Source organism: Rhipicephalus microplus, chromosome 6, assembly GCF_043290135.1.
Source record: "Rhipicephalus microplus isolate Deutch F79 chromosome 6, USDA_Rmic, whole genome shotgun sequence".
Classification (NCBI taxonomy): Eukaryota; Metazoa; Arthropoda; class Arachnida; order Ixodida; family Ixodidae; genus Rhipicephalus; species Rhipicephalus microplus.
In genome coordinates this window covers 144,662,082-144,677,944 of record NC_134705.1, presented here as the reverse complement: position 1 = coordinate 144,677,944, position 15,863 = coordinate 144,662,082, and the positions used below count along the sequence as shown (strand labels likewise).

At 43.9% G+C, this 15,863-nt stretch overlaps 1 protein-coding gene across 1 annotated transcript; it reads left to right on the top strand.

Moving 5' to 3' along the window:
* The first annotated feature begins 5,036 nt into the window (after window positions 1–5,036).
* Window positions 5,037–7,266, top strand: LOC142766042 (uncharacterized). Its single transcript, XM_075867859.1, has 3 exons — window positions 5,037–5,046; window positions 5,419–5,697; window positions 6,121–7,266. The coding sequence occupies exons 1-3, from the start codon at window positions 5,037–5,039 to the stop codon at window positions 6,633–6,635; spliced, it is 804 nt and encodes a 267-aa protein (XP_075723974.1). The 3' UTR covers window positions 6,636–7,266.
* The last annotated feature ends 8,597 nt before the right edge of the window (window positions 7,267–15,863 follow it).

Below are 15,863 nucleotides of genomic sequence, written 5' to 3'. Positions count from 1 at the left end.
ATGTGATGATGTGTTGCGAGCGATAAGTTATTTCGATATAAACAACATTCAGGACACTTGTTCACACACTTCAGAGAAAGCGCCCACGCGCACGCACTTGACGGATGATTGCTTTAGCGTATACGTCCGTCGCCTATCTGAAAATAAGTATATATAGGTACGTTTAGCACACTGAATTGAACAATATCTTGGAAACATTCGACAAACTTTAAGCTTGACATCTCGCGATCATTTATCATATCCCAGACGAAGTCCACCAAGTAAGAACACTTTTCCCCAGTGTGCCGCCATGTTTCCAGTGCGCGGGCACACACTGTACAGTGTACTCTGCAGCGCCTCCCAGGGTGCTGTAAGACACTGGTACACATTTTTCAGTATTGTCAGTGTCTTTGAGCGCATCGGATGGCACTGGGCGACATTGTAAAGTGTGTGCCGTTGCCTTCCAGGGCGCTGTATTACACTGGGACACAGTCCACAGTGTTTCCACTGCCACTCATCGCGCTGAAAAGCATGGGAGGCACTGGAAACACAGTTTTTTTCGATAGGCTAGTGCTACACCACTGATAAACAAATATTTTTTTAATCTCGTTTAAAATGTTGTAATACTTCTACTACTCCGATTAGTTAACTGATGAACTTTTTTTTCTCTTTCCTACAGAAGAAAGGCTACCTTATAAAATGGAAGGGTTATTCGAAGTGGCACTGCACCCTGGAGCCAAAGACGAACCTAAATCAAGCTTGCCTACATGAATTCCAAAATCCAAGCAAATCATTGAAGCACCGGCTGGAAACAGCATCCGAAGAAGTGCTCTATGCTATTCAGAAGAAACTCTCCAACAGCCGTAGATCCAGCGGAGTCGCCCATGTGAATGTTGATCAAGATATTTTCAGATGGGGGTTCAACGGCAAAGGAAAGCGCCTTGAGAAGGATTGGCTTCTATGTGACGAAAAAGACTTTTCGAGGCTAAACTTGCCCGATGAATGGCACACTCGGGAAACGAAATTCTGCAGCATTGTATCAGTGTCATTTCCGGTAAGAGTGAAGGGGGTTGTCACAAGGCAGAAGTCCTGCAAACGTTTCTCTTGTGGATATCCAATGGAAAGCATGAAAGTATTTTTGGTTACAAAGGTAGCAAGTACACTTTAGGTTGCTAATATTTATTTTGTACTTGCTTTTCATATGTGGTATTTTGTTCATATATGCACTTGCATTGATATTTGTTTTTTTTTTGGTTTATGGTATATTAGCTTGCATAGCCTGTTCTTTTTTTGAAAAATGTCCTCGCAAAATTTAAGTTGCACTGTGTCTAATACTAGTATCATTTTCAATATGACGAATGACATTGCTATAAATATTTTCTATCGACGGAACCTTTTGAATCAGACATATTTTGAAACTGTCAAATATTTCCTTCGCATGGCACAAGCTTGCCGGCACGACCTCCTCTATAAACTTACGACCTGCTCATGCCGCCGCTCCCCGTGTCGCCGGTTTTTCTTTTGCTTGTTTAGTTTTTTTTAGTTCTCGAAAGTGCCGCAGCACGCCTTGGCGCCACAACTAACCCCCACTGCTGCAGCCGCCAAGCCGCTGTTCTGCTTGGTGCGTGCATGCGTTCGCATGATCTTGTGGCACTCGAAGGCTATCGCCGCTATCGCTTGTCACCAGTAGTCTGCGCAGTCAGGAGCGTTAGATAACGACAGCAGCAGCCCCATTCCCGCAATGGTGTACTGCTGCGTTCCTTTTTGCAAGTCGAGCGATCGGCGGTCAACTGGGATATCGTTTCACGAGTTCCCCGTCACCCAGATTCGACAGGAGTGGTTGAAGAAGATCTCTCGACAGGCTGAAGGTAAGGCACTGAAAGTGCTGTATTGCACGCACTGCAAGATCTGACTAGTGGAACGCAGTTCAAAACTTTTTTGCGCGCTATGTATGCTGCTCAGCGTTGTTGTCTGGCGTCTAGAAACACAAGTGCTGTTTGTGGGATTCGTGGACGCCGATCGTGTACACAGCCCATCAGGCCCTCAGCCAGGGAAAGGGGGGGGGGGCACGTAATTCTGTTGAACTATGTGTTTTTACCAAAAATAAATAATAAAAATAGGCGTTTTTCTCAAATAGTCAAGGTTTTCAGCAAGTGCCCCCCGCCACGAAAAAATTTCCTGGCTAAGGGGCTGCAGCCCATGCTACATTTTTCCTTTGTTGTACTGTCCTTTGTTGCCGCAAGACTCCGTGCACGTGGCCGTGTCAGGGATAGAGCACTTACTTTCAACTATTCCGCTCTGATGCACAGCGGTGTTGCTTTGTTGAGAAATTTGTTTTATTTATTACACTATTGTTTTGCGCTGGCGTTGTTTTATAACAAAATTAAGGGAAATAGGCACAAATGGATCTGCCCTGAACAGATGCAGCTGCTAGTAAATTGAAATGGTAAGGGATTCAACTAGTGAATACACTAGAGATCCTTTTCTGTCACGTTGTGAAGGTTACTAAAAGGCTAATTCTTAATCGATTGCCTACTATCTGATAATTTTGGTGCGGTCTTAAATACAATATTTGTAGGACCAGGAAAACAGCCATGGGAGCCGAGCGACCGCAGCAAGGTATGCAGCTTGCATTTCAAGCCAGAAGATTACAGAGAAGGCCTGAAGCTGCACAAACTAAAACCAGATGCCATACCTTCAATATTCCCGAGCTACCCAAGGTATATGCAGGAACCATTCCGAAAAAAGCGACAGCCTGTGAAAAGGTGTGCTGTGCCAGGGCTGTCACCAGACAAGCCTCATGCAGAAGCAAAGAAAAATAGGTAAGCTTTTTTTGTGTATTTAGTGTTTGTTTAGCCACGCCCAAATTTCTTCTAATACATGCTTCATCCTGTAACACGTCGAAATTCTTATGTTGCAGGCCAGACATACCCTCTCCTTATAGGTCCCCGTCTGAGAAGATTGATGAGCAGGAAGACAATTGTGTGGCTGGCAGCAGTACCGCACATCAGGAGGATGAAATGCTGACAGAACCCTGCAGTGAACCCTCCTCTCTGCCTTTATTTTGCCTGCACCTGAATCTTTTTTCTGCTTGCCTAAAACATATCAGATGCCCAAACATGGCAAAACTGTCCAGTGCCAGACAAGTCCATCAAAGGCAACCAGACCACGTGGAATGCAGACTAGGCTTTCACTGTCCCGAATGACCAATCTCCTGAGGAAAGTGCAAAACCTTACCCGGAAGTGTCAAAGGCTTCAGAAAAAGCAGCATCACCTACAGGAAGAGCTCTCCACTCTGAGGCAGGAGGCAAAAAAGGCGTCCTTGTTGATGAAGAGAACAACCGTCGAAATCCTCCAGGTGTGAACTTATCTCTTTTTGAACATTAAAAAAAATCTCATTACCTGCTTATATCATACTTACAGCAAAAGGTGGAGGAGAGCAACGAAAAAGCTCTGTTCCTTCAAGAGCAGCTTGCTTTTCTGGGCAAAAAGAAAGGGCTATGGCATGAGGAGACAGTGCGCAAATGCGTTCTTTTGCACGCTAAATCACCAGCCGGGTACCGCCTTCTTCGGGAGATTGGTGTCTTGACCTTGCCGAGTCGCTGTACCCTCAAGCGATACATTGGCGCATGCACTGGAGAGGTGGTGTCCTCTCTCACCAAGCAGCGCCTTCATGCAGAAGTGAAATTGCACTCTAAGGAGGTACTTTATTTACTCTTCACCTTTACTTTTTTGCCAGGAGTAAAATTACTGGAGCTATGTTCTTTGCGATTATTGCAGGCACGCTGTGGGTCCCTGGTGATGAACGAAATGTCACTAAAGCAATCTGCACTGTACCATAAACAGTCCGATGCTCTCCATGGATTTGTCGACCTAGGAGGTGCCGAGGTAGACTATGGCCTGGAGGAGCAACTGGCAACTCGCCTACTCTGCTTCGTCTTTGTAGGACTGTCTACCCACTACAGGTATGTGAAATATTTGGCTACTCTCCGTTCATGTCATGTGAACCTGTGCAGATAATTTTTTTTCCAATCCTTCAAATGATTACCGTGTCCTTTACCTAATGCCTAGTGCTTTTACAATTACAGGCTGCCTGTAGGATATTATTTTACAAAAGGATGGACAGGGGAGCAACTCGAGCAACTTTCGTTGAAAGTAATGCAATCAGTTGAAGATGCTGGGTTTGAAGTGGTTAGGTTGGTTGCTGACAACCACAGCACTAACTGCAAGTTTTTTGCCAGCTTGTCTGGTGGCCAAATATGCCCTGTTGTCACGTGAGTAATTGCTCAGTCACATTTTTGCTAAAGGTTACACCTCCTTTATTTGTGCATAAATTTATGTGCTATTAGAGTGTTGAAGCAAATGTGTCCTGTCAACATTTTCACAGACTCCTAACAGTATTCACTGATCCTTTACAGGCACCCTCTCGATCCAGACAGGCAACTGTTCCTGTCGTTTGACTATTGTCATATCATAAAAAAATGTCAGGAATCAGTTCCTCGACACTAAAAGGATTTTCAGGAATGCTGGAGTGCTTATCGTTCCAGACTACCTGAGGTACAATTTGGTAGCTTTTTCATGCCTTACAAATTGACAGTTTAACATTTCATTTTGTCACAGGAACTTGCATGACATACAAGAAAAGCAGGCGGGTGCTTTCAAGCTTGTGAGGTGCTTGACTAAAAAGCACCTTTGGCCGAGCGATTTTCAGAAGATGTCTGTTGCCAGGGCTGTTGCGATCTTTTCTCCTCAGGTGACGAGTGCATAAATGCTTATTTTAGAAGAAACTCAGAGAAAAATATGATTTCACCCCAAGCATGTGGTGATGGTTATCCCACTCATAATCACCTGTATCATAATTTTATTCTAGGTAACATCTGTGCTCAGGTTTTTACTAAAACATGCACAGCAGCTCGGTTTCCATGGGTTCGACGACTCTTTGCCAACCATTGAGTTCATGGAACTTGTTTATAAATGGTTTACTCTCCACAACATTAAGAGCACCTCATTGTTCTGGATGAGTAGAGACGCTCCGAGAATGCCCTTCTATGGTCCAGATGACGAAAGGTATCCATGAACTACTTCTAATTGTCATTTATCTTCCATTTGTGTGAAAACATGAATGGTTTCATTTTCTTTATATGCACAGTTTTGTATTAGGTATTCTTTGCTATTAAAATGTAAGCTTGAAACCTTTGTAGTTTGTCCATAGGCCAAGTGCCACTTTCTAACTGATCTCATTGCTTATACTTTTATCATGCAGGCTCCTCTGGCTTGAAAATGAGTGCCTTATCTATTTTGACTTATGGAAAGAGAGTACAGCACACAATCTAGAGTTTTTGTCAGAAGAAACTTATGAGGCCCTGAGAGTGACAACTATGTCAACTGTTCTCTGCACCAGGCATCTTCTTGGGCGCGGATTTCATTTTGTCCTTACAGGAAAGTTTTCCAGTGATGATGTGGAATCCCTGTTTTCTACCATACGACAGCTAAATGGCTCCAATGACCAAACCGGTGCCTACGCAGCACTGTCGTCACTACAGAAGATCTTAGTAACGGGCTGCATTCATTCATCTCCAAGTGGCAATGTGGGAAGCGTTATAGGTTCTATTGGGGAGGCAACAAAACTCGCCCCTCAACCTGCAGCTGCTGCACCACCTGACAAGGACATTAAGAAGCTTCTGCTCCCTTACCTTACAGCATTGGAGTGCTTCCCAAGTGGGTTTGCGCCATTTATTATTTACAAATACCTATCACTCACAAACATTTCAGTAATAAGATGCATGTTTTGAAGATACAGAGGAGTTGATACAAAAGTTTTAGTGCTTGTGTGGAAAGGTGACGTGCAGCTACATCAAAATGAAAAGTTCTAAATCGCAGTCATGAGTTCCTTAACTAGGCCCGTAACCAGGAATTTTTTTCGGGGGGGGGGGGGGGGCACTTGCTGAAAACCTTGGCTATTTGAGAAAAACACCTATTTTTATTATTTATTTTTGGTAAAACACCTACTTCACCAAAATTTCGGGGGGGGGGGGGGCTTGGTTGCTACTGTACGACACATTTACAAATTATTGCACTTTGCTTAAATGGTACCACAATTATAGATGCTACTACTTAATCACTTATTTTAATTGTATTGCCATTCTCTAAATTCTTTCATTCTCTCAGGTCCTCCTACTCAAAGCTTGCGTGCCAGCACACTGGCACTAATAGCTGGTTTTCTAGTGAGAGCTGTCCAGGATAACATCTGCTGCGAAGGCTGCCTTATGAAAATACAGGCACCCAAATCACGCTCTACAACAACTGCTCTAATTGCAGGAATTGACAGGGGAGGACTCTCATACCCCTCATTGCCATTTGTTGGATTTGTAAGCGTCCTCGAGGGCGCAGCCTCTAAAGCAGCTGCAATCCTTGTGAAAGGGCAAAAACCCTTGCAGAAGTTTTCAAGCATAGTGCTCCCTTCACTTCTAAAAAATTCCTTATTTGCATGCACTATGAATGATAGTGTGTCACACAGAGCAGCTCTCTTGAATTTAATTTTGCGAAAATTCATGAGGCCTTTCTTGGCAAACTATGCCAATAATTTAACCGAGGCACATTCAAAGAGAAAGCTCCTCAACAGGAAGCCTTTGTCGCGAAAAGTTTTGAAAGTTTAAAGTTCTTTTTCCTTGTAACAGCCACATAGAATTGCTGTATGCTCATGCACATCTTGGCTGCTGACCTTCTTTTGAATACAGATAGGAGTGCGAGTTTGTTTTTCCAGTGTCATTTTAGCCTTATGAAACAAGACGTGCCTGAACAAGACATCAAGAATGTGCGGTCCACACTTCCTAGTCTTCTGACTTCGGTATCATTCTTTATATTGGGTTCATCTTTTTTCTCTTTTTTTTTTGTCTTGCCACGTAATCTTAACTTTTTCGGTTTTCTTTAACCCCCAAGTTTCTGCACTATATATTTGTACTGGTACAATGCAGTGGCTCTACACTTTGTTTTTGGGATGGCAGCATGTTGCTAGTCATAATTTTTCAAGGTTTCAGAATTTATGGATTTGATCACATGAATGCAATCAATTGTGGGGCAAGCTTTTCTAAAGCCAGCTTGCTTCCTTCATTGATTAAAGTGCAGCGCTTTCCTTATCCTGTTTTAAAGAACCTTCGTGAATATATTGCTGAGAGTTTAGTAGAATAATATGGGCACTTTTCCAGCTAAGGCATACATTCGAGATCTTGAGACATTCTGCAATATTTAGTGGAGAGCAGAGTGGATCAGAGAATAAACAGGGGTAGCTCACATCTATCTTTAATAGAAAAAAGTAGAGCTGCACAGGCAACGTAGTGCACAGGACCTATAACCAACGTGCAGCGAGAGCAACGGAGTGGATATCGAGGGATGGCTAACGCAGCCGAGTTAAACAGTTAGGTTGCTTGATGAAATTCAAGAGGTTCACTGGAATAAAATGGAATCGGCGTGTGCAAGGCGGGGGCAAGAGATCATTGCGAGAGGTCTTTACCCTGCAGTGGACACATAGGTCGGGTCATGATAATGACATAGGATATTTCACCCCTGCATTGATAATATTTGAAAATTGTTGGATATCTGGGAGATTTTGTCTGGTCCCAAAAGCAGTGTTTACTGGATCCTAGGGCAGTATTTTGCTTTGAGCAGGGCTGAATTTTAGTTCTGCCAGTAGTTACTGCAGATGGAGTGCTGATGGGCTCTATGTAAAGCAAGGGGTGCTAGGTAGTTTGTGCGTCTATATATTCCTTTATGTCCTTGGCTGTACTTTCACTTTTTTTACTAGAGGTATTGCTGATCACACTGTTAATGTTTTTGTGCACTAATAAATTGCATTTTGCAGGTATCAACATTTTCGTTGCAGATTAGATTTTCCTGTACTGGTATCTGATGCTTAAAAAGCAATGTTTGGACAAGCATATTATTTACTACTGTTGCTGCAGTGTACCATTGTTCTGGGAATAAAACATTTGTTTGAACCATAAGCTTACTTGTCTGTTTCTTGCCATTTTACAGTGTGAATACAGCCACTTACAAATGGAAAATTCAAATTTTTAGCACTGAGCAAGCAATTTATGCTCATTTGTAGCGGTCATAAGGGACTTCTAAGCATTTTATTGTAAGGGTGAAGGCATCAGGTGAAATAAAATTTTGTTCTTCAATCCCATGCCACAGAGGCTTTTGATGTGAGTAGGTACAGCATGCATCACAGGCATGATGTGAACAAAACAATTGGCAGCTGAAGCATCAGGAATAGTACATTATTGGTGGGTAATACCATGTGGGTTAATGCTAAAAGTTCGTGGAATAGAATAGGGACAGTGCAAAGTGACTTAGCCAGTTAGAACTCATGCTTTATAAATAAAACTCTCGTTTCTATACAACGTTATTCCCATGAGGGAAACGGAGCACGCTAGAGCTGTTGCCTCGTAATGCTTTGTATGTGAATGCTCCAGTAAAGGCGTGGGCGCACCGCCGATGTGAGACACGCGGAAATGCTAGCGACGCTCGAACAAAGGCCATAACTTCAATAAACTGTGTCTGATAATATATGTATGTACGAGAAATTGCTGTAACGTTGCGATAATCCGCCGGTTTTGTCGCACGCTTCCATCGTTAGACGTTCGCTAGACCCAAAGCACCCAGACGATAGCACAACTGCGCCCCTCTGTCGTCATCCGTGCACAGTATGACAACGATATGCTTGAAGGACGACGTTCAGGTCATAAAAACTTACACGGGTTATCGCATGCGTCGTTCGTACCGTATGTCGTCTTCATTTACGTCGTAGACACGTCGGTTTCAAGTTTCAACTTGTTACATGCAAGATCGCACCGGCTCGCCCACGAACGAATTATGTTTGCGGCTGCTAGACAGCGATTAGGTGGGGCGCCGCTGCTTAAAATAAAGCGAGGAAATAAGGCTTACAATCTCTGGGTTATGTGTCGCATATTGCTTTCGTTTGCCTGCACTTAGATGGGGACGCAAAAGCGCTCGCGCAAAGATTGAGGTCCGGTAACGAGCATCCCGAAGCCATCCACCACGGTGCTTCTCACAACCAGAATGTTGCTTCGAGACGTTAAATCAGTGGATTGCTCGATCCATGCGTTAGAAACTAGAACAATGAGAGGAACGCGCACACACGAGTGCACCACAACGGTCGTGCGTCGTCTGCTATGGGGGTAAGTGGTGGCGGCATCTGGCGGTACCTCCGGTCCCTACACGCCAATTTTTAGCTCCATACGCCTCCGGAGGGATGGCGCCGGTGAGCAGGTCGTAAGTTTATAGAGGAGGTCGTGGTTGCCGGAGAGCATTGCGGATAAGGTGGAAATACGACTAAGAAGTGTGTGCACAAGCGCAGATGCGAAATGCAGGAAGACAAAGGGTCGTTCAAAGGAATGTTTCTTGAAAAAGGAGTGTCACGTGCAGGTTGATTTTATCAACGAATGTTCTGATAGTAGGAATCTGCCTGAAGAAAGTGTCAAGGACATAATTATAAAAGCCTTGAAAGAGGACATCCGACGAAGGCTCGGCTGAAGGGTCTATAGGAGACCTAAGAGAATCACTTCGTGCCTTTAAAAACAAATGTGTGTGGCTTGAAGAAGATAACCAAAGGCTGTCCTCTGTTTTGGAAAAAAATAAAGGGCTGCATAATTGTGGTAAATTTGTTGGAGAGGGGTCCAAAAGTTCCGGGAAACGAAAGCTCCACAGTGCCGGCAATGCAGTTGTTTATGCACTACAAGGCATTTTAGAGAGCTACGGCTTAGATTTGTGCCAACTTATAGTGAATGACATCCAGGGATTGTTACACCAGATAACTGTGCTCAAAAGCAGCAAAATGTCTGTAGTGCGAAACGCAAAAATGGGGTATCACCGTAGAGGTGACGTGAATTATGACACGCTCTCATCGCCAAACAAGAAATGTGTTCGAAAAATTGCTGTACTTCTGGATAATCATTTTGTGAGCAATGTGTTTTGGGAGCATCTTTCCTCTTGTATGCCAAACCTGCCCACACTGCATGTGATCAACTCGTATAGAGACAAATTGGATGCCATGTCTGTTGTGTTTAAGATACCCGGAAAGTCACCCGGTGCCCAAGTTTCATTCGTAGCAGAACTACAGTCAGCCGTTGCAGAGTTGGCCGCCGGTAGGGGACTGGAAGTTAAGGACCTCGGTTCACAACCTATCAGCGTAAAAATTGAAGGTGATGGTTGCGTTATCAGCACACAGACAAGCTGGACAACACTTTCATTCCTTGTCATCGACAGCCAAAAAAAACTTCAAAGTCGCAAATTACATCGGCTTCTAGCAGTCGTCGAAATTTCAGAGAACTATTTTCCGATTAGAGAGTCATTCAGAGACTTAATTTCTTAAATTAACGCCACTACGAAAGCAGGCAGTATCTCTGTGGAGGAGCATGATGTACCTGTTTCCATATGCTTGGGATAAGACTTGAAGTTTCTCCTAGTGGTACAAGGCTTGCAGTCGGCATCGTCCCGTTATCCTTGCCCTTTTTGCCGCGGCAGCCCCGAACGATGTAGAGCTGGGGCGAACGTTGAGGACTTCAATAAACCTCCTCTTTCACGCACTCTAACAAATATGAGAGATGACTGCGTCGTTGAAGAACACTGAATGAAGACCATTCCCCTGTTTGCCATCGAACCCCGTTTCGTAGTGCCCGATGTACTACACATGCGTATCAGAGTGGTAAATCGCCTGATAGACGGCTTGCTTGCCGAGGCCGAGGACAGGGATAACCGCAACAGTGTGACAAATGTAAGCGCAAAAGGCGTTCATGTCGGTGCCATTGTGGATGTAATAAACAGCTGCAGTGTCAAATTTGAGGTGTGGATGGAAGAGAAAAGAGGTAAGAACTTTTCTTCTTTACCTGGAAATGCCTGCGAGAGATTGCTCAAGATGCTGCCAGCGAAACTAAAAGGAAGAATTGATTCTTCATTTCAAGAAAAACCATTTTTTATGGCAGACTCTCTGCGAGATTTTTGACCACTTCGAAGAAAACTCGACCGGCGAAAGCAATAAGAAAAAAGTTTCTCAGTTTTGTGAGACGTTTCCAGAGCTCGGTAATCTTGGAAAAAAGGGTTACGGTGCAGACAGGGTGACACCTTATATTCATATTCTAGTTCATCATGCCTCAAAAAAGCACGAAGAGTTTCAGTGTCTCTCCTGGTATTCTAGCGAAGGCATCGGAAAAAAGAATGACATACTGAAGCATCTCCACCACGTGAAATCGAATAAATGGAATGCCGCTGCCGATGCCTTGAAGCTCGCAAAACGGCTTGTAGTTGCTGTGCATGAGAAAGCCAGCCGTGTTTACAGAAAACTCGATATGGAGTATTGGAACGAAGGTCTCATACAAGAAAGTCGCATGAAGAGGCCTCGCTGCGCCCAGGAAATGTAGCGGAAGGTTACATCACCAACTGACAACGAAGACATGGATGCCGCTGAACTGCGGACAGAACTACTGGCAAACGGTATTTCTACCAAAATCAAATCAGTATCAAAACTGCGTCAGATGCTTCACAAGAATAGGAAAGCAGCGCGAAACTTGCGAACGAACCAACGACTAGGAATGCCGCTGTCTCCTGGGATAATCACTTGACCAGTGACTACACGTGATGATATGATATATGGTGTTTTTGGCGCAAGGGCCATCAAAAAAAAAAAAGAATGGTCTCGTGGTCAACCAAAACGTGCGCCTGTGGGGAAAAAAACGGGCTTCACTGCAATAAAGCAGTGGCAGTGACGCGTGGGCATCATGTCGCACGTTTCTCGCTACGTGAGCGCGTTATGATTTACCCATTCTTTCTAGGATTGTGAAGAAATTTATAGAAGGACACTTTGGCAGAATTCGCGATGTATACAAACCATCAAATGCTGGTTTCTCCAGCAATTTGTGCACTTTCACTGCTGGCAGAGTTCTCGCTTGCAACGCCTACTTCTAAAACAAGCGCGAAAGCCTCAATGGTCATGCTTTTCAGCCAAAACATATCGCCGATTTCGACACACTGACCATTCTTATATTCTTTAGTTTACCAGAAAGAATTGGTGAATAGTTGGATCAATGACGTGCTGACGCAGGGAAGAGCAGGTGGCTTGTTGCCCGCTTGTCATTCCTGTATTGCAGTGAAGGACGTATTGTTTTCTGCGGGTTCGCATTTCTGTTGACAACGGCTGCATTTTTTCCCCCCCTTTTTTTTTTATCCTTGGTGGCAGCAGCTAAGCCCACCATTCCTCTGCGTTTGCAGCCAAATTAAGACCAGGCATTGCAGGGAAACGTAGCCTTTGGAGCGGCAAGCTAGCCGGCGCAGTAAAGGATCAGCCTTGATTGCTTTGAATAATTGCAAGTTTTCTTGCATCCCACTGATTTCATGTTCTCATCATCCAAAACCCTCCTAATTCGAAGATTTCTTGCATTCCCAGTGACTTCGAATTAACGAGGTTTTACTGTATCTTGGGTTGGCTATGCATTTGCAGGAAACCCAACATCAAGCTACTGTTCAACAGAAAAAGAAGGCTGTTGACAAACACTTCAAAACAAGGAATCAGGATCTCTGGTTCGGTGATGTTGGCCAAGAAAAGACGGAGGCAGAACGTATCAAAGAAGATGTCAGTTTGCACAGGGCTGAAAATGCCAAGCTATAGGAGCGCATTAGGATACTTGAAAAGGCTTTTTGCAACAAAATTTTCGAAACAGGTTTGGACATTTCCTTATTAATTATTGTCATGCACTGTTGCTACTGTTGTATACATCACTAGGTTACAGTTTTCTTATATTGATCATGCAATTTTGCAGTAAAGCAGAATGCAACCTAAGCTTATATCTCCAACTTGGCAATGATGCACACATTCTAATCACTTACAAGTATGCTTTTCTATACTATCGCAGCATGGTGTAAGGTGGTGTACATTAAAGAACACATGGTCAAAATTTCTGAAGCCCTCAACTACGGTGTCCTTGATAATCACATCATGACTTAGAAACGTAACACCCAGCATATTATTCTACTTTCACATAATATCTCTTCTGCATTCAATATTTGTCATGTTATTTGGCCTCGCTAGGTTGCCTACCTAGTCTTTTCAGTCAGATCTAGGATGCAACTGTGAGGGTGCAATACGCTTCTTCTTTCTGCATGCTCTGCTTTTTTATTACAGAAAAAAAGCTCGTGCTTTGCGAGTGCTGCAGCCACACGCCGACATCATTAAAAGAAGCTGCAACTTTGGCACTACTGCGCACCGCTACCGTGCAACCACCATGTACCGCTGTCGTCTGGCCACCAGAAACTGCGGCAGTGCGGCCGCCACATACTCCCACCGTGAAGCCGCCACGCACTGCCACTATGACCAGGGGCAGCACTGAATTTTTTGATCAGCAACGAGTGGTATCTGCAAGTGTGAGGGAGGACAATGAACAGCTACCAGGGCGAATTATCAATTATGTGCCAACTAACAGAGAGGTATTATAAAACTCTGTGAGTAAGCTTTGTCATCAGGGTGTCTGCAGTAATGAGGGAATGTATATTGACATATTGTTGTGTACACATTATCTTCAGTTTGTTTTATAGGTGCAACTGGGCAGACGAATTGCCATATCCGAGGGCGTTTATAGCAGTCTCATGAGCACGAAAAGTTAAACTCGGTTTGTGCGTGAGGGGGCTGTGGCCATTTTTTCAACGGCAGGCCTAGTCGGGTGCTCCATCACTGGTGCAGCCTCCAACCGTACTAAAGAAGAGGTGAAACCTCCCTTAAACAAGGAAAAGTGCACTGTGCTTTTTGGTGGGTAAAATTTCCCAGTTTGCCCAAAATTTATAAAAGTGATTGGTTCCTTGCTTGCGCATATCAGTAAATTCAGTCGAGGTTTTACTCCCAACTTGTGTAGTAACTACTAAGGCTTCAAGCCTCGTATTTTTGACTATTGGAGTTGGGCGCTTCTATGCAAGAATAAAAAAAATATTTAAAATTGAAAGAAAGACAGCGATAACACTCGTATTTATTTCTTTGTCATATTTACTGCTCTGTTTCAACATGATTGTCACCAAACAAGTGTCCATATTATGCGTCGTTTTTGATCGTGCAGATTTTTTCAGTCATTATTTGGAGAACTCGGTGCCGATTGGAGAGGTGAACGGAAAGATGAAGATCCTGAAAAACTCTCGCGAACAAAATTAACGACCTCATGAAATGTAAAAATTAGCTCATCAAGCATAAGATAAAACACTTTATCTGATTTTTGTATTCCCTTTTATTATTCGCCTTGCTCGCTCTAACGCAGTGGCGAACCCACCAGCCGGCTGAGCCCTAATGCACTTATGAGCTTCTACTAAATAATAGATTGAGGCACCTATAGACTGGTACAGGTGTCAATGAACTGATAGCCTATTAGTTTTTCAATCAGAATTTTTGCGAGGACAACACACTGTGTGTTGATCAGTTATAGCGAACCACCAAGCCCTTCAGATGAGCATATTCTGTGCCTAAGCATTTTTATTCTGGGGTACACATTTTCTAGGTAAATCTTTTAATGCGTGAATTTAGACCAGGTGGCTTGGCTCACAGTTTTGACACCCAGAACTCTGAACAATAAACGGGCATGGTGTTTATGGTGATTACGAAGGCTTGCAAAACAATGTGGTTTTAGAAATCCAAGCAAGTGCTCCCACATCTTCACACCCAATATTAGTTCATTCTAATAACTCTCCTGTAATGCAATGAAATCTTGTTGTCAATTGATTCGTGCCATGTTAACATGCCTGCATTATTTCACTAGAGCAACCACAACTGCCAGACTACCCAGTCTCCCAGCCCTCCGTGTCAGGTAATTACTATGCCTTGCTCACTTAAGGCTCTCTCATCTTATTCAAAATGCATCGAGTAGTTGCACAAAGCGGCCTGCCTGCTATCTGTTTCGAGGGCTCCCAGAAGTGCTAGACTACCAGTCCCAGCCATCCCCGTCATGGATTTTCACGCATGGCAAGTTGCATGCTTTGCTCGCTGAACTATGGATAAGATTCCCTCATTATTCTGTTGCAGCATCGAGTTGTTACATAATGCAGCCTGCCTTCTCTCTGTTTAAAGGGCTCCCAGATGTGCCAGACTACCAGTCTCAGCAGTCCAGGTCGAGAATTTGTACGCATCGTAAGTTCCACGCCTTGCCTACTTAACTATAGAAATGATTTTATCATTAATCTATAGCTGCTCGAGCAGGTGCGCAATGTGATCTGCTTCCTCTCTTCATGCAGTTCTTCCAGAACTACCAGACACTCCCAAACACATCCACCAGGCCCAAAGGCTCGTGTTATCATGGACTCTGAGTTTCATGTCATAGTTGTTTGTCTTCATGCAGTATTTCATGTGAGAATCTTGCTCTAGCTTGAGTAAATGCAAATTATGATCTATTGGTTCTCTCCTTGTGGTGCTCCCCAGAACCTACAGGACAGCAGTTTTTGGGCACCACGACCATAGAGAGTAAGTTTCCCCTTTCTCTGCTGAGACAGAACAGTGATAATAATAAGTATGCTAATTTTATGCATTTGCATTACATTGCTTTCGCCATCTATTTTTCAGCTACAATAAGAACGGCCAAGATCAGAGTCCGGAAAATGCGGGCCCCACGTACGAAGCAGAAGCTACAGCACTATCGCAGCATAATAGTGAGGCCTGGTCGGGTCATCTTCAGAATAAAAAGGCCTGTGAAGCGTACTGTCTCACATACACAGCTCATTGCTGAATCTGGAAAACATCTCGGGAAGGACTTCGTAGTGCTACTAAATGTACAAGTACACTTGCAACCCCTCAGAAAACATGGAAAGCGTTGGCCCATGCCATTTAGGAAGTTTGCCCTGAATCT

What these genes read in the sequence shown, in the direction of transcription:
- LOC142766042 (XM_075867859.1), top strand. An exon ending in AGCATTGGAGTGCTTCCCAA is followed by an intron (nt 5,698 to 6,120) that starts GTGGGTTTGCGC and finishes AATTGTATTGCC; the next exon opens with ATTCTCTAAATTCTTTCATT.